This window comes from Rhinolophus ferrumequinum, chromosome 2 (genome assembly GCF_004115265.2).
Source record: "Rhinolophus ferrumequinum isolate MPI-CBG mRhiFer1 chromosome 2, mRhiFer1_v1.p, whole genome shotgun sequence".
NCBI classification, from domain to species: Eukaryota; Metazoa; Chordata; class Mammalia; order Chiroptera; family Rhinolophidae; genus Rhinolophus; species Rhinolophus ferrumequinum.
The window spans coordinates 99,293,508-99,319,700 of NC_046285.1; the positions used below are offsets into that span (position 1 = coordinate 99,293,508).

General features: G+C 40.1%; 1 protein-coding gene across 2 annotated transcripts; it reads left to right on the forward strand.

The window, feature by feature from the left end:
- The first annotated feature begins 2,496 nt into the window (after positions 1-2,496).
- Positions 2,497-24,917, forward strand: IFNAR1 (interferon alpha and beta receptor subunit 1). 2 transcript variants are annotated; one of them, XM_033129011.1, is made up of 11 exons: positions 2,497-2,675; positions 6,213-6,336; positions 10,194-10,372; positions 12,366-12,523; positions 12,608-12,755; positions 13,563-13,677; positions 16,890-17,089; positions 17,196-17,350; positions 19,492-19,642; positions 20,385-20,527; positions 21,747-24,917. In XM_033129011.1, exons 1-11 carry the CDS (start codon positions 2,603-2,605, stop codon positions 21,981-21,983), a joined length of 1,683 nt encoding a protein of 560 aa, XP_032984902.1. In that variant the 5' UTR covers positions 2,497-2,602; the 3' UTR covers positions 21,984-24,917. The 2 variants fall into 2 exon arrangements, with proteins under 2 accessions (XP_032984902.1, XP_032984911.1); XM_033129020.1 differs by lacking the exon at positions 6,213-6,336 and having other exon boundaries at positions 2,541-2,675.
- The last annotated feature ends 1,276 nt before the right edge of the window (positions 24,918-26,193 follow it).

Consider the following 26,193-nt stretch of genomic DNA (forward strand, 5'->3'; position numbering starts at 1 on the left):
TTTTTTTTTTTTAAATTTTATTGGGGAATATTGGGGAACAGTGTGTTTCTCCAGGGCCTAGCAGCTCCAAGTCATCCTTCAATCTAGTTGTGGTGGGCGCAGCTCACTGGCCCACATGGGAATCGAACCAACAACCCTGTTGTTCAGAGCTTGCGCTCTAACCAACTGAGCCATCTGGCTGCCCCAAAACAAAAATTTAAAAGAACATGTTTAATAAAAAACCTGCAAGTGTAACCTCTGATGGATCATTTTGACTTGAATGAAGAGTGAGTGGTTCTGGGTTAAGGTTGGAGAGCTAGAACCCACAACAGGGGAAATTAACTCATGCTTCATCCACAAACTACTATTACAGCAAATAAACTGAAACTGAAGTGCATAAAGTGCTACAGGTTGTTACTTGTGTGGTAAATTTTATTAAAACACAATCCAGTATTTACAATATGTTGTATTAAGATGAGGAAAGACCTTGAAAATCTGTGCCATGCAAATGCCGTCAACCCCAAAATGAATTATGTATTTTTTACAAAAGATATTTACTGACCTTTTCTTTAACAAGTGGCTAACATTAGCATGTTATGTCACAATACTGAAAAGCAAAACAAATCTGTGAATGAATTCTTTAAAACTGCTTTTATTGTGAGAGAAAGTGAAAATCAAAAGAAACTACATAGGTGTGAGCTATATATAACTCTCGCAATTTTTTTTCAATTGGGAAAGGGGAACAGGACTTTATTGGGGAACAGTGTGTACTTCGGGGACTTTTCCAAGTCAAGTTGCTGTCCTTTCAATCTTAGTTGCGGAGGGGGCAGCTCAGCTCCAGGTCCAGTTGCTGTTGTTGCAGTGGGCACAGCCCACCATCCCTTGCGGGAGTCAAGGAGTGGAATGGCAACCTTGTGGTTCAGAGCCCAAGCTCCAACCAACTGAGCCATCTGGCCACCCGGGAGCTGAGCGGCAGCTCATTGACTTCATTCTAGTTGCAGAGGGCGCAGCTCACTGGCCCTTGTGGGAATGGAACCCGAGACCCTGCGTTAGGAGCACTGTGCTCCAACCACCTGAGCCACCTGGCTGGCCCCAACTCTCACATTTCTAAATATATTTGGGGATATTTCCATTTGGATGTGACTTTTGTTGCCAAAAACACTGTGTGCACCTGTAAAAATTCTAGTTGTCTACTGAAGAAAGTGTGTGTGTGTGTGTGTGTGTGTGTGTGTGTGTGTGTGTGGTGGAGGAATTGCCACCATATTTAAAAATTATTCAAATGCAATGTTTTGGTTGATTTGGGGCCCACTGTTCTAAATGTAAAAATGCAACCTATTCCAACTAGTTTGCAGAACAACTTTTGTAAAGCAGGAAATGAAATTGTAATAAACACGTTCAATGACTCATAGGAAAGGTTTTTAACATGAGAATAATTTGGTAATTGCAACCAGGAGCATCCTTCTTCATTTGGATTCACATATTCTGGTAGGGTATTTTTCCATCTGTGACATCGTTGAAAGCAGACATACTCAGAATCAAACCAAAGAATCGTTGAATCCCAAAATGATAATTCAAAATTGTTTTTTAAAATGAGGCCTAACAACTGGAGATTTACTAAAAATCATTGTTCATTTAAAATGGGTGAATTTCATGGTATGTAAATCATACCTGTTTTTTATAAGGTATATTCAATCGTGTTGTCCTCTACAAATACTCATTTTGCCATATAATTGACAATATTGTTAGGTGTTATATAATTAACAGCTAAGCATTTGATTTATTTCATCTCTCATCCTTTATTTTTCATTTTGCTTATTTTCATAATGTACATAATCTATTAAGGATTTAAATAACCATTTGCATGGTGGATTCGAATTGTTTACTGATAAAAGAGTTGGCGATCAAAAGAGCTTGAGGTCCGCTGCCCTGGAGACCACCTCAAGCGCTTAGGCCTCACGATTCTCTCCAAGGGGCCCCCCGGCTCCGAAAACGAGCGCTAGACGTGTCTTGACCTAACTCTGGACTCGCCTGCATTTCGCGCGCAGCGCTGGGCACTTAGGAAACGGCCTGGCCTGCTGGGCAGCGTCCTCATTCATGCCTCCCTTAACCCGCAAGCCGCCCCAATACCGCTCTCCAAGGCCGCCGAGTTCGCGAGCAGCGCGAAAAAGGGCGACGGCCTAGGACGCCTTGACAAGGCCCTCCTGCAGGAATCAGCGGAAAAGAAGGGGATTCCAGAGCCGCGAGACCCGCGCAGGAGCACGGGCCACGCGCCACGTTCCTGCGAGGATCAAAGGCTCCAGTTGGGCGCTGTGTTCCCGGAAGGCAATGGGAGGCCCCCCGCGTGGGCGGTCTCAGGCCGGACAGAGCGAGCGCAGGAAGGAGGCCGCGCGGGCTAATACTGCTTTCCCGGGCGCGAGCTCCCAAGCGCGCTCCACCGTTCACGCCGCCAGTAACAGCCCTCGCACTCGAGGCGTGGGGACGGCGCGTGCGCGGAAGGGGCGGGGCGAACGCGGGCTTGGGGGACTGGCGCGGGGCGTGTCCTGTGCGCACGGGCTGCCCCTTAGCTGCTCCGCTTGACGCGGGCTGGCCGGGATGTGACTGCGGCGTCTGCGGCCCGCGGACAATGTTCTCCCTCCTGGGCGTGACGACCCTGGTGCTGGCCGCCGGGCTGCCACGGCTGGTGCGCTCAGCCGCAGGTGAGAGACGTGGGGTTCCGGCGCAGGCTCCCGGGAGGCGCGTGAGCCTGGGCGGGGCGATGTTGGAAGCCGCGGTCCGGGGAGGTGGCTGGGTGGTATTAGACGTCCTTCTGGGAGGCCTCTGGTCATCCCTGGCCGCAGTGCTCAGATTGAAACCGACTTGGACTCGAATATCGAACAGGAGGAAGTGGGGTTCAAGATCCTACCACGCCGCTTGTTTGGCGCGCAGCGTACCAGTCACCGGGCTCGGGGCGCCCTCCCCGCGGGTCCTCCAACCCTCAGCCGCGGGCTGGTCACTCACCCCCGCGGCACGTAATGTGCGAGAGCCTTTGTGGAGAGTTTGTTTCTTTGGGCAGCTCGGCTGGACCGCTTAATAATAATAAGGCTTTAGACACGAACTATGCTACTGTTCCTGAAACGCATATCCTCAAGTTAGTAAACAGTCCCACGTGGGAGGGAGATGAGGGTTGCAAAAATTCCTGTGCCTTTAGGATTCGTACAGTCTAATAAAAGGAAATTCGTAATAATAATAATAGTAAAATAACAGTAATAATAAAAGGAAATGAGGCAGCCAAAATACAAAGGCTGGGAACCACCAGGCTAGGGCGCCGCCTCAGGCTGAAAAGACGGGGCGGCGTCTTTAATACTTAGCCAGGATGTAGCTGGGGAGTGGCAGCTATTATAAAGGTTGATTTTTGCAGTGAGGAGGGGTGCCCAAAGAGAAGCGGGGCCTGACAATCGCGGGCAGGAATCCAGGAGGTCGGGAAGGCCGCCTACTGGATTCAGAGACTTAACTGTTGGCTTTGAAAACCGGACCCCGATGCGGTACATGGTATCCTATTTCTCAAACTTTCCACACATACAGTAGGGATCTAGGTCAACCCGTGGTCATTTCTTTGAAGTCTTTTGTTCGTGAAAATTTGCGTTAAACTCATGTTTGTTTTAATAAGAATTTCCCTAGAGTTTTCATGTAAAAATTGACATTCCAGAAGGGTGTGCTTTAAGATCCTAATTTTACTCTAGAGAGAGCTGCTAAAATTGCTTTTATACACTACACAGCGAGCAGTTACTGTGCTCTTAGCTCTGTACCAGGCACTGGTCTGTTTTAACGGTATAAACTTCTTTACCTTTCAAAACAACTACCCTCATTTCACATATAAGTCAACTAAGATCCTGAGAGATTGAGTAACTTGCCTAAGCTGTACAGCTAGCCAGCCAGTGGCTGAGTGGAAAATCAGACCCAGGAAAACTGGCCTCAGAGTCCTGGTGCTTTAGGCTAGACTGTTTTCCTAAAGACCAAACAATTTAAATTCTTGATTATCCACCTCTATGTTAAGAGCCTAGTTATCTTTCAATTAACTACTCTACTTTTTTCTCAAAGGAAAAGTAGTGTTGAAAACTAAATGAAATGTTAACCCTAACTTGAGATCATAATGTTGTTCCATCTTTAAAAGTCATAAAAATATTCATACCTTTAAACCTACTAAAGGCAGTTCTGGGACCCTAGCCTAAGAAAACTATCCAAAATATGGGAGGAAATTGATACTTGTGTGGATGTATGGGTTTGGATTTATGTCAGACTTAAATAAAATAGTAAACTGGCCCGTTATCAATATGAATGTGAAAGGTCAGAAGGCAACCGATTGTATAAATAGAAGCTTGGGTTAAGTGCCCATGTATATATTTTACATGCTAAAAGGGTGAAATGAACCGTTATCAAAAGGATATTACTAATACTCATAGAACAAAAATCTGTGATATCTAAAATCCAGTTTAATAACTCTATTTTCAAGTCTCTGTCCGTTTATCAGTCAGTTATGTGTTGATCTCCCAAAGGCCAGGCTGCCTCTACTGCCATCCAGGGTTCCCTCCTTTAGCAGAAGAATTGCATCCTGAGGAAATCCCCGGTTCCACCCCATCAGATTTCCTCCTCACATCTCAAGGCTCCAAATTATAGAGTTAGAATATTCTAGACTGAAGACTACAAATGCCGTCAGATCTTTTGTTAACCCCTGTAAAGCCAGTCACTGTCCTTTAGTTGCATAGAATATAAAATTCCAGCGAATGGGATGGGAATTAAGTTTAGAGGAATGGGATAAGGAGAAGTATTTTGTTCAGGGATGAAATCTCAGAGAATATAAGTGTGAAATAAAATAGAGGGTGTGGACACTCAATGAGTACCTCCCCCAATTTCAAAAGACATTCAGGAAATATTTTCTCAAATGGCTCCCCTTTTGACTCCATAGCCTAATGTCTCTAAATGGAAAGTAGAGGGAAGCCGTCCCGATAAAGAAAGTTCCACACAAGGACCCCTGTGGTAGCAAAAGTCTGCAAGGAGATAACATGCTTGCTCTTAGGCAGAAGTAAAGGCTAGAAATAGCGTAGGAATCAGAAATAAATTTAAAAGCTGGTCTTTTAAAAATTGTAGTTTTATCATAGTGAAAGATCAGACCTTTGTGATATTGAAGAAGTTCATGTGAGCTCAACATTATGCTAAGTACTCTGAAAATCGCACATTAGGTAAGCAGATATATAGACCATAGACCCTGCCCTTAAGGAACCTGCGGTGTGGGTGGAGATTTGTGTTTAACTCAATTTTTAAAAAAAAACTTGATTCAACAAGTTTTGAGAGCCTACTAGGTAACAGGTACTGTGCTTTATTGTTCTTTTTTTTTTTCACCCGCTTCCCATGTGAAATTGAGCAGTTCAAATTTGTGGTACAGCATGTGAAGGAAGATAAGCGTGAGCTGAAGTATTTGAGGGAAGTTTTCCAGAACGGGTCAAACTTGAGCTGGGTTTTGGAGGATTTGAGTGGTCAGATAGGAAGAAAAATGCAGATCGGAGGGACCAGGATGGAAAAATGAGAAGAGAGGGCATCCACCTGGTGGAAGATTTGTACTAGGAGGGTAAGAAATAAAGGTCTCTACAAGTCCTAAAAAGTAAACAGAAGGGTTCAGCCTTGATTTGTTCAGCAGTCAAGACCTTTTCAGGTTCCTATAGGGCTTGGCTGACATAAACATTCATACCTCTATCTCTTGACTTTGTTATGTGAATAGTCATTTCCTGTGAATCGCTGTCAAGTTTAAAAGTCGCATCTGTTCAGTTCTCTATCAGAGTATGTGAAGCATATATTATCTCTGCATATAGAAAGTGAAACCAAACAGTTCCACCCTGTATTCTTTACATCATTATCACTTCCAGACAAAATAAAAATTCTATTTTTATACAGAGACTGTTTGTTTCAATTAAAATACATGCCTTTTTTTTCTACTTTTATTGAGGTATAATTGACATATAATACTTTTTATAGATTAAAAAAACTCAAGTCTTTTTCCAGGTCTCTCAGATGCAGAGGTATAAATAATTAGTAGTCTCCCTGTGCTGCGAGCAATGATTAGGTATTCTTAGATGTTTTTATATATTTTGTTGTATTTACATGTATTCATTCTTAAATCAGTGATGTGAAGGGAAGAATAACGTTTTAAAAAATAATCTGCAGTGTGTATATAACTGGCTTTTTTTTTATTATCTTTATAGGACAAACGAATCTAAAATCTCCTGAAAATGTAGAGGTCTACATCATTGATGACACCTTTAGCCTGAAGTGGAACAGAAGCAATGAGTCTGTCACAAATGTGACTTATTCAGTAGATTATAAAACGTATGTGACTCTACTTACTGATTTGCCAGAATCACCTGAAGAATTTTTATGATTTTAACACCAAAGCTTTTTTCAGATTTGTGAAACATTTTGTTTTTCCATTTTTTAAAGAAATGTTATGTCTACTTTGGATGATATATATAACTTCATTTGTACCAGTAGAGACCTAGTCAAATTTATCTTTGGATATCGACACAAAGAGATTTTGGGGGATGCTGATGGCACACAGCTTCTGTAGTCCACAGCCATACCTTCTCTGTTCCGGATGCTCCACCTTCTTTAAATATAAGTCTGGATCTGAACTAGAGCGTCACCATAACTTGAGGATATAGGAGAGAACCCCAGAAAGCCTATCCACGGTTTTGGAATAGGAAACCAGGTCTTTTATGGTCAGGCTTTCCTATTATCTCCAGCATACACAACATTTTAATTTTAGATGCAATTTATAAACGTCAATACTGGGAGTACCAAAAAAATGTATACACCTGGCTTGTACTCATCTTTTGTTCTCAGTATATATTGAGTATTACAATTTTAATACAGTTTTTTTCCTTTCTTTTTTGGCACCCTCTGTATATTTGACCCTGCGTTTCCACACTCGATTTTAGGGTTTCAGTTCGTCTGTAGTGCTACCTTTGTACTTCATAATTGCTGGGAGGATAAACAGGCAGGGAGGTGAAAACGAGATTGCAGAAGGAAACAGAACAGCGCTCAGGAACTACAGTACTTTGCTGTTGGGACCTGTCTGCTAACCATGCTCCTTGTCCAAGAAAGAGCAGGCAGGTAATCAGGCAGTGAAGAAACCAGGTGTAAGACCCCCAGTACCGGGGTCCCCCCCTTCACGCGTGGCCATGGCACTGTCATTGACCAGTTGATTGTTAATAAAACTGTGAGAGGACTTTCACCTCACAGCTTTATAGTGTGTGCGTGTGTGTATGTGTACATATGTGTGTACGTGGACACATACACATGTACGGTTTTTCTCAGAATTGATAATATACAAATTTTTATCTCTAGGGTTTTTCTTTAAATTGAATTTTAAGTTGTGTTACCAATTTTGTTCTTTGTATTAGTTCAGAATTTTTAACTGAACGACTGTTTTAAGTATAGCAAAGATGACCTCAGATACCCTTCTTTAAAGTTACCCAGTGATAAAGGACAGAGCCATAGACCGCTCTCGTGTTCTACTTTCACATGTTACATTTATTACTTATACTGAATTCTCCAGTCCACAGTCATCTTGTATCCTTCCATTCTGACTTGAGCATCAAATGCATTATTCCAATGTGTTCTTACTCCTTTCTACTAGCTTTATAAACAATTGCCCCTGTAAAAATATGCCAGATTACAAGGTGGGGGAGACAGTATAGCGGCGGTGTAGTGTGTAGTGTAGCATGGACGTGAGCCAGGCTGTTTGGACTTAAACCCATCCTCTGCTACTTACTCCATCACAGTTTCCTTATCTGTTAAGGAGAGAAAAAAACTATGACCATATATAATTTAGCATCCAAAGCAGATACTTTTGAGAGTGAAAAGAGGCACTTAATTTTACATAAGGAGGAACAACAAGCTTACACCAGTCCAGGACTGTTCTAGGTAAACTGGGCTACTAGGACACCGAATAATAAAATGTCTAAGAAAGTTGTTGAGTATTGAACAATTGTGTATCAAGTGCTCAGAACAGTGGCATAGAGTAAATAATCAATTAAAGTGTAGTTAATAGCAACAGCAGACCGGTATCTTTTAGTGTTTCTCAGAATGGAGCGCATGTAATGGTGATAAATGGTACCCAGATGCATGAATAAGCTGTCAGATACTAGTGCCTGTGGAACCGATGGATGCTAAGACATCAGTGCTTGTGACCTGTATCTAAAATTTGTTATGATGCTATGTACTATGTAGTGTTCCTTTCATTCAACAAATATTGAATGCTTTTATTTTTATTTGTTTTTTAATATTTTATTTGTATTGTTTTTCATTTGAATTCCAAACACTGTTCTGAGTGCTTAGACTACATCAGTAAATAGGAGAGACAATGATGGCATGAAGTTATATTGTGAAACCTGTTTTAGGAAATGAATTTTATATTGGTTATATATTCACTTTCAAATTATATTCTTTTTTGATGTAAATATTGTACATGGTAAAGATTTTTTTTAAGGAAACATAAAAGTAGCTACCTCTGTAGTAGCTCCCTTAGATACAAAAGCAGTTGTAATAGAGTGTGCAGGAAAGACAGCTGTAAAAAGTGAGGGTGGTTTGAAACCATATCAGGGCTTAGTTTTAAATTTTTTATAAAGTTTTCTGTTTATAATAAGAGTTTTCCAGAAGAATGAACCATACAGTCGTTCAGTCATGACCCACTTTTTGCCTGTAGTTCATTTTGTTTTGACCCTCTGTGCCCCTGATTTAAAGAAGTCTGTGTATTGGACCCACTTCCCAGACTTCTTATAGCTCCTACTTTCTCTGGAATTGTATTTTCTAATCAAAGACATTTGAGAAAAGCAAAACTATCCAAAAAATCTGGATTTTGATATATGGAGGAGTTTTTCAGGAATGTTTATGTTAAATTAAGGTGTCATTAATACCAGCTCTAATCTCAGAGCTCAGCTAGGTCATTAGAAGGGGTAACTGGCCAAGAAGGAAGCGTTCCGTATGCTAGTGTGTATTTTTTGGTAGTTTTTAAAAATATTTCCTTTTTGAAAAAGAAGGTAGACTTGAATTTGGGTCAGCACCAAAATTATTTGGATAACGTCCCTAGTTTCTGTTGTTGTAAAGCATCTTTAAAATGAAGTCTAGGGATATAAATGATAAATGTCTAACTATTACATTGTTTTGTGCACTTGAAATTCATTTAAAAAAGCTATAAAAAAAAAAGAAAAAAATGAATTCTATGGTATTCCAAAAAGAAAAAAAATCAGCTAATGCTAGAATTCTGAATTAACCTTGACAAAAATGTCTTTTCAGAGGATAGTTTCTCTGTGTGGTTTAAGGTAGGCAGGGCTTACCATAGGCAGAAGTTTTGAAATATAATATTTGTTTTCTGTCCCTCACATTCACTTCAGACTCCTTCTCTCCTTTGTAGCCACAGGTCCTTTCTGCTTGGGGCACTGGATGCCAACTTGATTACTTCATGTGTTTGAAGAATTTGATATTAATCACTTAAACGTTTTGATTGACTAAATCCACTTTGAAGAATTTAATTCTGTTAACATTTTAAGTTCTTTGTTTCTAATAATATAATAGAAGGAATAAAGGAGATCAGCAAGCAGAAGGGATGGTTTGATTTTGAGGAGGGCAGAGGAAATTCTCAAACCAGATTGATTCCTGTTCATAGAAGATCAGAAGGGAATCATCTGATCCAGTTTCCAAATTTTCAGTAAGAAAGAGAAGATCCAGAAATGCAAACTAGTTGCCCAGAAGTCACACAGCTATTTTGAACAAAGCTGACACTAAGTCCACTTTAACCTTATGGGTCATTTCTTTCTCTGTTTCTTTGAAATCTAATGCAACCACACACACAGTTACACACAAGTACACACAATTACACACACAGGTACCATTTATATGGTCTGGATTCCCAAAATGGTATCTCCAGCCCATTACTTTCCCTTACCTTTAGAACTGTATTAAAAAGTAATTATATGTCAGAGTTAATCCTTTTTATGAATAATGACTTGGTATATATGCTTTGAAAATGAATGGAATGTTACACACTAAAATGTTAACAGGACATTAACTCAAGTAAAAATAACTACTTAGACTAGCTTTATAATGTTAGTAAACAGAACAGTTGTCTTAACACTCTTGTATTTATGTATTTGCCTATTCATTTGTGTTTTTTTTTTATTTTAAAGACCTGAAATAGATGAGTGGATAAAACTGCCTGACTGTCAATATATTACTAGTACCAAATGCAACTTTTCTTCACCTGATATAAATGTTTATGAAGAAATGAAATTGCGTATAAGAACAGAAAAAGGAAACAATGCTTCTCCATGGTATGAGGTTGACCCGTTTACACCATTTCAACAAGGTAAGAAAAAGTGGCCAGCTGAGTTGCATTATATTCTTTGTTAAATATCACCAGAACAGCTCACTTCTTAAACCCATTCATTTGCATGATGAAAAAGCTCCCATCTTCAAAAAAAAATAAACAGCAACAAAGAGTCACTTAAACTTATCCCTGCTACGGCCTGATTTTTCTGCTTTCCCTATAATGGTGGTTCTTAAACCATGGTCCCCACGACACTTTCGGGAGGTCTGTCAAGTCAAAACAATTTCATAATAGTTCAGAAGATTTACATTCCTTTTTCATTTTCGTTCTCTCTGAATGTACACTGGCATTGTCCAGACGCCGTTTGGTGTGATTTGGTGACTGGGTGAATGCAGAAGTAGGTGTGAGGGACATCTGCCTTTTTTATTAAGCCAGACATAAAAGAGATGTGAACAAAAATGTGAGACTCTTCTCACTAAGTTTTGGTTTGTTTGGGGGAAGTATAGTTAATTTTTCATAACAAATATTTGTTACTGTGTAATAGGTTTATCATTATTTTTAATAAATTAATAAATATTTTATCAGTTAATATTTAATATGCTAAATATCGAAAGACATAACCCATATAAAGAAAAGCTCTTTGGGACCCTCAGTTTCTTTAAGCGTGTAAGGGATCCTGAGACCAGAAAGTTTGAGAACCAGTGCCCTATACGGGACTGACAGAAGAATGATCTGTACCTCTTTTTTGTACTTTGTCCTCCCACTCCTTCTTCAACCCTCTCCACTCGAGCTTGTTCCTCATCACTACACTAAAACCACTCTTGTCGCGGTCACCGGTGACCTCCATGATGATGCCCAGTGAGCTCCCAGTCCTTTTCTGGCTCCCACCGACGTGGTTGTCACTCTCTTTTCTCAAAACCCTCCCGTCTCTGGACCTCTAGGGCACTGCTCCTTCTTGGCTCTCCTTGTGCTCATTGGTCACTGCTTTGCCAGTTTCTCCTCGTCTCCCAGACCTTTAAATGTGGGACTGCTGCAGGGCTCAGTCATTTAACCTCTTCTCTTTCTGCACTCACTCCACTGCTAATTGTACAGCTTTCAGTACCATCTATGTACTGTGGACTCCCCAAAGGATACCTCCCTCCCCTTACCTGTAGACTTGAGTCGCCGACTCTCTGTTCAGTATCTCTACTGAGATGTTTAAAAGTCATCTCAGATTTAAAATGGCCAAATAAAGTTCTTTATCTTCCCCCTCAAAACCAGCTCTTCGTGCAGTTTTTCTCCATCTCTGTTAATGACATCACCTCTTTATTTGCTCAAGCCAAGAGCCTTGGAATTATCTTTGACTTCTCTTTACCTCACATCCTACATTCAGTCTGTCAACAAGTTCTGAGTGATCAACCTTCCAAGTGTATGCTGAATCTGATCCCTTGTCACTTCCCCTCCTGCTGCTAGCCTTCACCGAGCCCCTTTCACTTCCTTATACATTAACCAGGTTGACCTTTTCAAAACGTAAATCACGCCATGGCATCCCTCCAATCTCAGCCCTCAAGTTCTTTCTTATCTGACTGCTAGCTACCTCTGATCTCATTTTCTACCACTCAGCCATTCAAGTCCCCTTACTGTCTTTTGAGAATGGTAAGCACTTTCCCTTCCCATCTTAGGGCCCCTGCTCTTGATGCACCCCCAGTCTGACATACATACTTTTGTCTTAGATATTTGCATGACTTACTCCCTCACTTTAGTCACGTATCAGCTCAAATGTCTCAGGCTTTATTTACCTGACTAACTTATCTAAAACAGCTCTTGCTACTATTCTCTGTCCCCTTATATTACTTCATTTTTCCTTAGAGCACATGTGATATTGTATGTGTTTGTTGGGGGTTTTTGCCATATCCTCCATTAAAGAGTAAGCTCCACGAGGGTCTCTGTTCGACCATGTCAGGCACATATTAAATAATCAGAATTACTTGTTGATTGAATGTTTTGGCATTGTATTAATGAAGTTGTATAGTAAATGTTTTGAGTCTTGCAGCTCAAATTGGTCCTCCAGAAATACATTTACAAGCTGAAGATAAGGCAATAATAATAAACATCTCTCCACCTGGAACAGAAGATAGTATCATGTGGGCTATGGAAAGTTCCAGCTTTATATACAGCTTAGTGATGTGGAAAAATTCTTCAGATGTAGAAGTAAGTATTACTTTTACCTTTGTTTGATAGGACAAAAGAAAGACGTGAATTAATTCTGAAATTTGATTTTGTACTTTTTTAAAGACCAGGACTGAAACTGAGACTGTTTATGCCAGAGCTAAAATTCATAAACTCTCACCGGAGACTACTTACTGTTTAAAAGTTAAAGCAAGATTACGTTGGCAGACAAAAGTTGCTTTGTATAGTCCAGTGCATTGTATAGCTACCACAGGTAAGGAGAAAATTTTGCTTTTAGACTCAATAACTATATATACAGATGAGCAATCTAATAATTTTGGCATTTTTCCCATTGTTGCTGAAATTTATATGATGGTTTAATAGACACTAAAACAAAAACATTTACATTAGCAAAAAAATTTTGTTCAGAATCCACAAAAAGGGGGAGGCAGTTGCTATTATAGAAGAGCAGTTAGTCTTTCAAAAATTATTCCTCTATAAGTGAGATGTCAGAATATGAGAGCGTCCTGATATGTTTATCAGTGACATCTTGCAACAATTAAGGTCATGGGTAGGAGGTTAGATTTGTGCATTATTTTAATTATAAATTTAATACACTTTGTGTTTTAAATCAAACCATAGAGAAGGGTTCAAAATAGTTTTCCTTTCTTGCCTCCTTAGCCCCAATTCCATTTATCAGACAGAAGCATTGCTAACAGTTTGTGTAGCTCCCTTCTGACTTTTTCCAGGACATAATATCAGCATGTGTACATACAGTTTTTTTGTTTTGTGTTTTAAATTAAAAAATAGGATCCTGCTAGAAATATTTTACAACTTGCTTATTTAACCTACTGTATTGAGAATCTCTTTGCATGTCAATACATTCATATAGGTCTACCACATTCTTTTAAATGACTACATAGTATTACATTGTGTGAATATATACCATAACTTAACTACCACGTTATAATGATAAAGTGCAAGCCTTTTATCTTCTCGCCCATGCTGTTGAGAATTATTAGCACGTGTTATCTCACTAGAGTAAATATGTATGCTTTTTTGTGTGTTCTTTGTCTTCCAGTTGAAAATAAACTGCCTCCGCCAAAAAATATACAAGTCATTGCTAAAAATCAGGTCTATGTTCTTAAATGGGATTACACATATGAAAACGTGACTTTTCAAGCTCAGTGGCTCTCGTAAGTTCTATTCCATAACTTTCCCTTGGCACGGTTTGTTTTGCCCAGTTTTGTATGCTTCTTTTCACTCACGGCAGCCCCTGCGGCTCTTTGCACACATGCTGACTGATAGAGAGGCAGTTACGATATATTGGAAATGAGATACTGAATTCTCATTCTTCCTCTGCCAGTAACTAATGGAGGACATTAAGTTAATCACTTATCATCTTTTGCTCCACTTGATATTAGCCAATCGGCCGAGAAGTGATCACTTAATCTCTTTTGGACTCAGTTTCTTCATTTGTTGTAAAATGGGTGTATTCCAATAATACCGACTGTCCTTACCAGCTCTTGGTTTTTAAAAAGAAAGATGTGATTCTAGTTGCATGTGTTACTTCCCCAATCTAGAATGCTTGACGCGTGACCTTGATCTTTTCTTCAGAGCTCACTTCTTCCATGAGTCCTTGAAATGATCCCAGTCCAGTCACTATGACTTGTTCAGTTCAAGTTAGCCTTCCCATTTTCTTTATAATTTCAGTGGTTTTGACACATTTTTCAGTGATTACTTTAGTGGGAATTGAAAGAAAGTTGGAAAGAGCTGTATTCTATGTGGTTGAATGGAGACTAGACAAATATGGATGAAGGCTAAGCACCACATAGTGAAAGAGGCCTGGACATAGTTTATATTGATGGGAAATTATAGGGGACAAATAGAGAAGGAGAAGAGAAGAGGAAAATCAAATGGAAGTGGAGAGAAAAGGAGTGAGAAAGAGAAATACTGAGGGCAGAGGAGCAGAGGGACCAGAAGCAAGTATAGGTAAGGCAGGAAAGGAAGAGGAAGAAGGAAGAGATTAGAGAGAAACAGAAAATGAGGGAGAAGGAAAGTTGACACTGCCGTGATCGATTTCTCTATCCTTTAGTGTTAGTTTTGAACCAAGAACAGTTTGTATAAAGGAAACACATTCATGTATACACGTGCCTCTCAGTATCTCATATGTAATCTCAGACCGATCAGGAAACTGCAGTAATCTTTTGCGTATACTTCACTTTCAGAAGTATGTTAAATAGTAGGGCCGCAGGTTAGAGAGGGATAAGGGTTTCTGATGGCTGCTATCTGTAATTTTCTTTTGGGTACAAAGCACTGAAGGAATTGAAAAGATACAGCAGAATTAAGACACATGGTTCTAGAAATCCAAAGCAGCAGCTGACATTGCATAGCAAGTATCATTTAGGACTGAGGAGTGATACACAAATTATAAGGGTTATAGAAATCGAAAACACAAAGGGGGAAGGGGCTGGAGAGACCAGAGAAGCCGCCTGGAAGGAGATGAGATGTGAACAAGGCCTTGGGTGTTGAATCTGATATTTTAAAGTACATGAAGGAGGGCATCCTAGGCAGGGATCTATAGCACAAGGGAAAGCTTGGGACATGAAGAGACGTAAAATTAGGTTGGGGTGAGGGACAGGTATAAGTTTTCTGTTGCTCTGTAACAGACTATCACAAACTTAGCAGCTTAGAAAACCCTGTTTATTATCTCAGTGACCTCTGGTGAGGAGTCCAGGCATGGCACAGCGGGGTCCTCTGCTCGGTCTTATAACGCTTCAGTCAAGGTCATCGGGGGTCATGGTCTCGCACAAGGCCTGGGGTCCTCTCCTAAGCTCATGCCGTTGTTGGCAGAATTCATTTCTTACAGCTGTGGAACTCATGAGGTGGCGTGCTTCATGAAGGTCATCAAAAGAGTGAATCTCTGACCTCTGGACCCTCTTTGAAGGGCTCATCTGATTAGGTCAGGTCACCCAGGACAGTCTCATTTGATTAACTCAAAGTTGACTGATTTGGGACCTTAATTTCATTTGTAAAATCTCTTCACCTTTGCTATATAATGTAACCTAGTCAGGGGTTCATGGGTCCTGCCCACACTCAAGGGGAGGAGGTGTGCAGCAGGGGGCAGGGCTCTTGGGGGCCAGCTTGGAGTTTTGCCCACCACGGTAGGGAAGACCTGCTTTGAGAGCAGCAGAACATTTGGATATGGGAGAGCAGCGAGACAGGAAGTTGAATAAGTTGGACGGGATAATATGAGGCTTAGCTTCAGACTTTCCTGTAGGCATTTGGGTGCCATTGGGAATTTTGTGTTGCGGGATGGGTCGCATGACGTCTGTATTTGAGGAAGGTGACGATGGCCATATTGTATATGGTGCAGTGGACGAAGGGGACACTAACGATGAGGGAACCAATTGGGAGGCTATTGTAGTTCCAGGCTTCAATTGAGATGCTTTGAGCTGTTGGTTTCTGAGCAACTTCCTTGACCTCTCCAGGTTCAGTGAGGTGCCCATACTCTGTTTAGGCTTGCTCTCAGAACACTGGTGTGTGTCTCGGTCATAGCACTTACCCGGTGTGCTGCTGCTGCACGTGTAGCATGCACCACAAGGGAAGAGCCTTATTTGTAGTATTTGCTAGTTTTCATGATGTAAATACCCCCACCACGGCCACTTTCAAGCCACTAATATAATGTCCCTGAACATGGAGTTGGGACAAGTTGCATGGTAGCACTCCATTATTCAGTATTTCCACGATTTGGGTACAATAGACATAAATAGCCTGAGTGTAGGTCATAAATGTACTAAAATACGACAAGGTGAGTTTTGAGTGTTTGTTACTCTTCTTTTTGGTACAATTTATTTACTTACAAGTTTATTTAATTTTTAATAATGGCTGTGTTTAACAGCTGGCTCACAGCATTCCTGAAAATTTAACAGCTGTCTTTGTGCACTGATACGAGCCAACTCTAGCACACCACTATTTTATCACACTCTGGAAGAAGATCTTTCGTTTTCTTTTGTGTTGTGTATACCGGGGGTGCCACAAGTGGACACTTTGGTCAGCATTGCTCAAGCAGTAGTTCGCCGTCATCAGAAGTGTCTGGACACTGATGGTAACCACTTTGAGCACCTCTTGTAATTGCAGAAGTCAAACGTGACTTCTATTCATCTTTTGTTATCGGTATATATTGAGTACTACAATTTTAATAGTTTTTTTCCTTTCTTAAAATGTGTATACTTTTTTTGGCACCCTCTGTATATCTCTTCCACTGCATTGTGAATTTCCTGAGAGTGGGGACTATTTATCTTTATAAGCTTAGCCCCTAACAGAATGTCTAACCTATTAGAGGTACTCAATAAAAATATTTATTAATGTGTTTGGAATAAAAAAAAAATTTTTTTTGTCTTAAAAGTGCCTATTTAAAACAGATTCCTGAGAACCATTCAGGAAAATGGAAACAAATACCAAACTGTGAAAGTGTCAGAACTACCCAGTGTGTCTTTCCTCAAAATCGTTTTCAGAAAGGAATTTACTTTATCCGTGTACAAGCATCCGATGGAAATAACACATCATTTTGGTCTGAAGAGGAAAAATTTGATACTGACACACAAAGTAAGCCAATAGTTTTTACTATAGATTGTAATTCTCCAGTCTGGTAGAGATTCTTAAGTGTTTGTATAATCTAAATTAACATTGTGCCTTTACAAATGTTTTCCAGCTCTCATACCACCTCCAGTCATTAATCTGAAGCCCATTAATAACTCCCTGCGTGTCTATATTGGCGCCCCAAAAGTCTCTCAGAACAAGTCTGTGTACCAGCATTACCCACTAATTTATGAAATTACTTTTTGGGAAAACACTTCAAACGCTGAGGTAAAAAGAATATGTAGTATAATTCTGTAATTTAGAGTTATAATTGACAGGGTTAAAAAAAAGCTTGAAATTAAAATTTTAGGGAAATTTTTAAACTTTAAGACAGTGATTAACTTATATTTACAATATGAAAATGACTAGCCTTTTCCCATGTTTTGCATGACAGAGTTACAGGTCACTTGCATCTCGGCCCCGGTTTGTTTTCAAAATTCAGATTCCTGAGCCCATTCCTACTCAGTCAGAATACCTGGGGGTAGAACTCAGGAATTTGCATTTTCAATACGATTGCCCAGTATTTACCTAAACCACTGTTTGTGGGCACTGTTGACATTTGGGTTGGGTCGTTGTTGTGGGAGCTGTCCTCCACATTATGGGGTACTTCGCGACATCTCTGGTCTGTGCCTACTAGGTGCCACAGCAGTCCTTCCCAGTTGTGACAGCCAAAACTACCTCCAGACATGCCAAATACCCCCTGGAGGCAGGACACCTCCAAGGGGGCAAAAATTGGTTCTTAGGAGGCAAAAAAAAAATCTTAGGTATTACGATGTTTTGTGGTATTCTAGGAGGAAAACGTGCTTCCAAAATTCAACATTGCCCAACAGAATCTTACTCCTTGGTATTCAACTTCATTGTGGAGAGGGGTTAGAAAAAAATCATCTAGAAAGGCTCCTCGTGGGGGTAGTCATGAAAAAAGGGTTGAGTGACAAACACTGGCTTAACACTAAAAAACCCTGACAGAGATCAGGTAATCCACATTATTCCCAGGTCACTTTTCCCTGTGGAATTACAATCAAGGAATCAACCTTTAAAAATCTTATGCCGTTGAGTTGGTAAATTGTTTAACTTCATTTTCTGTGGGAAATCTAAGAAAATTCCGGTTACTTGGCTACTTTTATTTTAAGTATCTGACACTGTAGTCATAGCATAACGTAGCGCATTGATAGTTGTGATCAGTTCTCAGTTGTCCCCAGTTCAGGGAAACCTAAATTTATGTCTCAAGCTACGAAATTGTGTATCCCTAGGCAAGGTGCTTTACCTCTTGGAGACCATCTCCTCCTCTCTGAAATGGTGGTAACCATAGTAATGAATTTTGAGGGCGGATGTTTGTAAGGTTTAAAATGAGGTAACATGTGAAATACTACCTTTGTAGCCCATTGCTTGATAAATGGTAACAATTCAGTAACTTTTAGTTACCATCCTATCCTAGGCTGGATAATTCATCAATAATGACAGTAATAATAGCAGCTCATGTTTATTAAATACTTACTCTCAGGTATGTGCTAAGAAGTATTTCACATGAATTGTCTCAGTCATTCTTCAAAACAACCCCGCCATACAGTATGATCAATTCAATGACTGTTCAGCAAATGCTTGGGATGGGGTTTGCGTTACTGCTTCACTGGCTGGGCTTCAGAAGGCGGGACGTGAACGGTTGTGATGTGAGCAGAGGCCTAACTGTGCGTGCCTGGCTCGGCTTGGCTCTTGTCCTTCTGCTTGCCGAGAGCAGCGCTTGCTCGGCGTGGTCTTTGGTCCGAAGACAATGAGAGCAGACCCGAACCAGACCACAACCTCCACGACAGCTCCGCAGCCAGTCAGGACACTCAGGAGTGAGAAAAAGAAGTATGTCCTGAGCCAGGGAATGTTTTGTCCCACAACATTGCACAACACTTACTTGTTTTGTTACACACTATGGTGGCAATAGCTGACTAATACAGATAGGAGCAATAATTGTCTTCATTATTTCCTGTCTGGGTGTAGGGCCCAGAGAGATGGAATCACTTGTCTAAGGCCACATAGCTGTAAATGGTACCTTCATACAGGCAGTCTGAGGCCAGACCCCTACTTATAACCATTCTGCCACTAAGCGGAGGTAATACCGTGGTAAACCAAATCAGCATGTACATATAAATTAGAGTTGTCTTAGGAATATGTCATATTTCTTTTTGACAGCAGCATCTTTAACTTCCTGATTTGGTTATAATGTGTTGTGCAAAACAAATTTATATTTCTTAAACACACACCAACTGTTCTTGGGAAAGGCCAATCTTAGATTGAGTATTTAAAGAATTCAGGAATAGATGTTCCCTATATGATTTCATGAGGTGACTACATTTTATCAATGATATACTTATTTTTTATAGAGGAAAATTGTAAAGAAAAGAACTGATTTTACTTTTCCTGACTTGAAACCATTGACTGTATATTGTGTCAAAGTCAGAGCCGTCATTGAGGATGCAAAGTGGAATAACAGCAGTGTTTTTAGTGATACTGTATGCGAGAAGACAAAACCAGGTCAGAATCTTTCATTATATATATTTTTTAAATATTACTAGACTTAACAAAAATATTCAATTCATTGAAAATTGTAAAATACTACCTTTTTACTGTAAAAAGAATATTTTCTTTATGAACTACATGAATGAAAAGTAGAGCTTTAAGCTAAGTCTTTTCAGGTTTAGAAAATATTCTTAACGCTCAGTTCAGTTCAGTGTTTTTTGAATGCTTTCTATTTCATCCAGTCCATACATAATTTCTTGTGATTATTACTCTTTAGCATTAAGTAAGACTTAAATTTTTTACATAATCCTTAACATAATCATCATTTGGAAATCACTTCATGAGTTCAGTTGTGAATTATTTTTTATGTGGGAATGACTTAGTCCCATTTTGTATTTTACAGTTTCTAGTGTAGACTTGTAGACAGTCACACGATGTTTTTAATTGTGCTAGCTGTCTGTTACAGAAGTGCTGGAGAATACTTAGTATGATTGGAGCTATGTGGCAATATTGTATCCTTCACTAAGGATCTCTAATTTCACTTCCCAGGCTTCTCTTAAAAAGTAAAGGCCATCGCCTACCGCCGTGGTAGGCTCAGGGCTACCAGAACCATTTCTAAGGGTATCATTTAGTAGATTTTTATGTAATAGATTTCCTTTTATATGGTTATGTTTCTTTTACGCAAACTGTTGGCACTTTTAACATATTTATGTGTCAAAACATGTATTGATGCCAAACATCATTTGTTTGTTTTTAGGAAATACTTCTAATACCTGGCTTATAGCTGGAATTTGCACTGTAATTTCTATCCCAGCTGTCCTTTACGTTGTGAAAGTTCTCTGGAAATTTATCCTTTATGTGTTCTTTCCATCAAGTAAACCTCCTTCCACTATAGATCAGGTATGTTACTTTTCTTCGTCTGGATTTTTCTTAAATAGGAAATATATTTGGTTTCAACAGAACATACACGATTTCTTGATGTTTAGAAAGTAATGCAGACTGATTTGGGTATTTTCTTCAAAATTTCAGTAAATTAAGTTTGGAAACAGTCATTTAGTATAATATAACATGGAATGGTAAAGTTTGTCCTTAATCTTATATTTTTCTGGCAGTTTGGCTACTGTGGCATTTGTTTTTCCATTGTAAGTCTTTGTATTCACAGAAAGAGTAAAACACTGCCATCAGTGCAGAAACTGTATTCTATGGATGAAATCACAGAAAATGAAATAAGAAAACATGAGTTTCCTTCCATGACACCTCTCAGTTTTAGGTGTTTTTTGTTTTTGTTTTTGTTTTTCTTTTTGGTGGCAGGGGTGGCAGATATTTCCTTAAATATCCTGTGAGATCAGCATATTTAAGGAAAGCACTAACTGATGAAGACCTAAGCATGGGTTATGCGCCGGGAGTGGTGTGTTCACCTAGCTGCCTGCCGTGAGAGTATCGTTAAGAGCTCAGGCTTTGGAGCTAGAGAGACCTGACGGTGAATTGTTGATAAGCTGTAACATATTTGCACTTGCGAGCTCTGTGCACTCGAGCAAGTCCTTTCAGGCTATAAGATGGAGCCAGTAATATCACTCCATAGAGTGGTGAGCAATAAAGAGAAACCAGAAAGGCTTAGACCTGTAAAAATGCTCCGTAAATATCAACTATTTTACTCTTATCGCCCTGAGTTTTTAAATATCGTTCCAGTATACACGCATAACTGTTACTGAAAGAACTTAAAACTAGCTGATTACAACAGTTAATCTTAGTTGAACAGGGGAAAATTAATGTATCGTTGGTGCTGCTTCTGGATGTTTGTGGATTGGATATGAAAATTTTTATTACTTCAAAATGTCCACGATCCCAGTGCTCTCCCATCCCCTGCCAGCACACTGTACTGAGGTACTCTTCATGTACTTACCAAAAACGGTATTAAGATATTCGTGACCTCACCAATGATGGTTTTATGCTACACACTGTAATGCCGGGGATAGGCGCTTAGCTGACTTTTTAATATGCATGCCAAAAGATAGGTTTTCTAGATAATGAACTTCAGAAACTAAAGCTATTAGAACTAGAAAACTGATTTTTATTATTTTAAATAATCTGTTTCTATTCTTTCCCTTTTTTTAATTAGTATTTCTCCGAACAGCCACTAAAGAATCTATTTCTTTCCACTTCTGAGGAACAAATTGAAAGATGTTTTATAATTGAAAATATAGACACTATTTCTACAATAGGAATTAATCAAATTGATGCAAATCACAAAAAATTTAATTCCCAAACTAGTCAAGATTCAGGAAACTACTCATATGAAGATGAAAACAGTGGAAGTAAAACAAGTGAAGAATTTCTACAAGTGGGAACTATGTGACCAGAAATGAACTCTGAAATATTAGGGAGTTCTGTGGAGTTACACGGGGAACCTGAGCTCCTTGCTTCTCTCAGTAACTATCAAGAGGATATTTGCTTGTTGGAGAAGAAAAAACGTCTCAGATCATAGCTCCTAAAAATACAGGCAAGCACTTAACTATTCACAAGTGAAATTACAGGAATTTGGAAAGAAGTCTTTTCCATGTGTAACGTCTTGAAAGACTGATCATTGGGCTTGTCTTACCTGAGATGAGTTAAAGCCAGAAGAGGCCGGCTGTGTTTCTAATGGTATTGTAAGTCCTTCTGTGCAGTGTCCTGTTAGTGCTACCACGGCGCTGCTGGGCTGCCTGTGGCACGGATTCCGTCTCCTTTCCCGTGTTGCCCATTATGTTTCAAAAGATACTTGGAACATTTGACCTTTTCTTTTGATGCTAAAGCAGCCCCTTAGGAGATTTGTTTAGAAAAGCTGAATACTGCTACCACTAAAAGAAATTCTGAAAAAATAGCTTACTTGAAAAAACATCTACAGAAGATGCCAGAAACATGATCCTGAAAAATTGGGGGGGGAAATTCTACCCATTTATCCTGAGAACATTGCCACCTTTACCACAGTTATCTGTCCTTCCATGGTTTAGGATGAAAACCAGGTAATCTTCTGCTATACACGAAGATGTCCTGATTCATAACTTATTAGAGTAGCTTCTGATTAGAATCAGTCACTAAAGTTATAGAGAAATAGGAAATTACCTAATTAGAGAAATTACTATTATTTTTTAAGATAACGGGGAGTACGTCGTGGTCAGTCACAGTGTATGCAAGAAGCCTTCAAACCAGAAAATGCTACTGATAGAATAGACAGAGTAAGAAGTAGAATAATTCAGTAGGAAAGAAGAAGGCGACCTTAGTGAAAAATAAGAATAATTCATGTAAGCGACTTTTAATTATTAACATCCTATGGAGTTGTTCGTGTTTATGGTTTATCTGTGTCATTTTTAATACAAGGCCAGCCTCTTGACTCCGCGTGGCAGTGTGCGGGTCCCCCTTCTGCTCTGCCTGCATGGACTCAGGACGATGCAGATTATTTATTATCAGGATGAGGGAGGAAATTGAACTGGGAAGAACACCTTACTTTAGAAAGTATATAATCATAATGCTTTTCAAAGGCATCTCTAGCTTATTTTTCTATTATTTGATATTTGGGATCATTCATGGAGATCCTTCGTGGGAAGGAAGTCTAGGAATTCCAGGGCAGAATTGTCAACTCGAGCGCTTGCAGCAGGGAGCAGTGAATGGGAAAGAAGACGAAGCTACCAGAGCAGGCTGGCACGTGCACATGACTACGGCCACTAGCTTACCTAGCGTCTCTACCCAGGGAACAGTTCACCTGGGTGGAAGGAAAGGTTGAAAGCAGTTGCCCAGGGGGGTCAGGGTGGGGTGGGGGTGCTGTGACCTGGGCACCTCTGCAGAGCCGGCCATGCGCTTTCCTGAACCTGTGTCCAGGCTTCCAGCAGCTATGGTGGGGATCAGAGAAGCCCCTCTGAGACACAGCTGTGCTGGAGAATCCCTCCAGTGACCCCGACACACTCATCTTTCCTCTTTTTGACCAGAAACTATAGTTTAAAGCCAATCTTCTGGGTTGGCCTTCCATTTGTAAAGGCCCTGTCTGTGGAAATGTGCCTCTTTCAAGAGAGAACGTTAGGACCGTGTCGTGACACCTGGCACCGCTGGCTTCCATACTGTGCCAGCCCAGTGCTCCGGTCCAGCGTGCAGGCCCTGGATTTATCTGGGAAAATGCTGTTTCAGGCTGGATATCCTAGCAGACAATCCCTGTGTGGAAGGTGCAGGAGGGAAGCTCATTCAAATTCAGAGACACCGATGAAATTGTCCCTAAGATGTGGGAACACGTGTCTTCAAGTTTTAAGGTCCTGGGTGGTTTTCAGGAAGCAAACATGTGGGAAGCGGCAACAGCAAAACAAAAAACCCTCGCTTGTGCCTTGTCCTCTGGATGGGAAAAAGCTCAGTTTCATTTATGGTCTGCATGTAGCTTAATCAGATGTGCTTACTTGTAAGGGTATTTTTTTTGAAGAATACGTGGAAATACCTTGTACTTGCGAGCACCAATAAACTGCCTGAGAATTACAACAGCGGTGGTTCTTGGAGAGACTGGCTATAACCTAAGAATTTTTGTATCATTACAGCCAGAACTAATGTTACATTAATATGTAATGCAGATAAATGTGTACGTAATAACTCCGGCCTGTAAACGTACCCTTAGGAGCTGGCCGTGTTCCATTAGTATGACCATGAAGTACCAGTATAGATTCTATAATAATCGGAACTGCTGCTCAGAACTGTGAACTTTATAGAGTCTGACCAGAACTTTGCAACCTACAAAAAAGTGATTTTACAGTATAATTTAGAGTTTTATCTTTTCCCCAAGCTTTGGCCTTTAAGGCAGCCTCGGATAGCTCTTAAGAATTTGGAGAGTGTACAGAAACTTTCCTTCCTCCCGCTTCCTCCCGTAAACTTTGACTACCTGACCTCTTCCATATGTGTGTGGTCTGGTGTCTGTCTGCACCCACGAGACCAGAAGCTGTATGACAGCAGGGACTTTCTAACTCATGACTGTGTCCCCAGCATCTCAACAGTGCAGTGCCTTGCACAGAGAGAGAACGCAGAAAATAATTACTAAATGAAATAACAGAATTTGAACCAACTGGGTGTTTCAGACTGTGTGTGTGTGTTTACTGAGTTGTGGAAAGACGTACAAATGTTTTCAATGTTTTATTGTGTCTCCTATTTAATTTGTGTTTCTGTCTTAAACCCTGTTGCTATGAACAGTTTTATGTAATAAGCACTGGGTGGGGCCAAAAGTCTTCAATTTTGTCATTGTACTTGAACTTAATAAACGATGCACTGAAAGTGCTGCAACTGACACCTTCGAAGGTCTTCACAGTGGGGGCTGATGCCGCTCCCCGTGTCCTGACGTCCAGCGTTAGTATCTGGAAGGCGCCACCACTGCCCCACTGTCCCGTCACTTGTCCCAGACAGAGTCCATTTGCTCGCTCTCATCTTTTCACAGCCTCAACTTAAGACTTGGCTGGAGCACAGCCTTACTGAGGTTTTCAGTGATGTTGCCTACTCTGCTTTCTAGAACCAAACTGCTGTCATTTCACAAATATTTCTTCTCAGAATAAGCTCCTTCTAAGGAGACCCCAATCCCACATGTAAATTGATCTCCCCCGCCATCTAGACATTTGAATCTGAATCTGAACACACTTGACATTCAATTGGGAACCTTTCTATATTCATGTTTTAGACAAGCTTCCTCATTTTTTTCAAAATAGGGAAGTAAATTCATCTCTGACGCCCCAGAAATGCCCCATTCCTTAACAATAGTGACAAATACCAGTAACGTCCTGTTTTTCTCACTACCTTTTTTCTTGGGTTTAGGTGATCAGAATTATAGGTCTTGTGGGCCATATAAATATATGTGGATATTAGTTGTGGGATGTTTTTATTGATGGAGGAAATACCGTGTATCCCACCTAAGGGAACACAGGCATGAAGAGAAAATTTTAGTAGTCTTACATGCAAAGGATATACTAGTTCCTACCCTTCCTGTGGTCTGTCCCCACTTAGAACTCATTTCTAACACAGGACATTATGTGATTGAAGAATTAGTAATTGGTGAGGATGAAGAAAAGAAAAAGTTGGTGGAGTAGATATTGCTTAGAAAAAAAGGGCTTGGGAAGAGGCTGGAAATAGAAAAATTACACCTCTCAATAGCTAATTTAAATTAAACATTTCTTCTCACAGTACTCCCACTTCCCCCACCCCCTGTCCTCCACCCCCTGTCCTCCCCAAAATCTCCTGGATCCATCAGAGAGGACAGAGCTGAGGGGAAAATGAATAAATAAGAAAATCATTTTCCTATCCAGTAGAAAAGTGGTCTACAGAGGGTGCCAAAAAATGGATATACGTTTTAAGAGGAAAAAATTGTATTAAAATAGTAATACTCAATATAGTCACGTTGGACTCCAGGCAATTACAAAAGGTGCTCAAAGTGGTCACCACCAGGGTCCAGACACTTCTGATTACAGCGAACTGCTACATCGATAACATTTCTTAAAATGCATATACTTTTTTTGGCACCCTCTATCTTTTCCAAAAGATTGCAATTAGTCCTTAAATATCTAACAGAGTGTAAT

Coding starts and splice junctions, on each gene's coding strand:
- IFNAR1 (XM_033129011.1), top strand. CDS start 2,603: ATGTTCTCCCTCCTGGGCGTGACGACCCTGGTGCTGGCCGCCGGGCTG. Junction 2,676..6,212: donor GCTGGTGCGCTCAGCCGCAG/GTGAGAGACGTG, acceptor TTATCTTTATAG/GACAAACGAATCTAAAATCT. Junction 19,643..20,384: donor ATGCGAGAAGACAAAACCAG/GTCAGAATCTTT, acceptor GTTTGTTTTTAG/GAAATACTTCTAATACCTGG.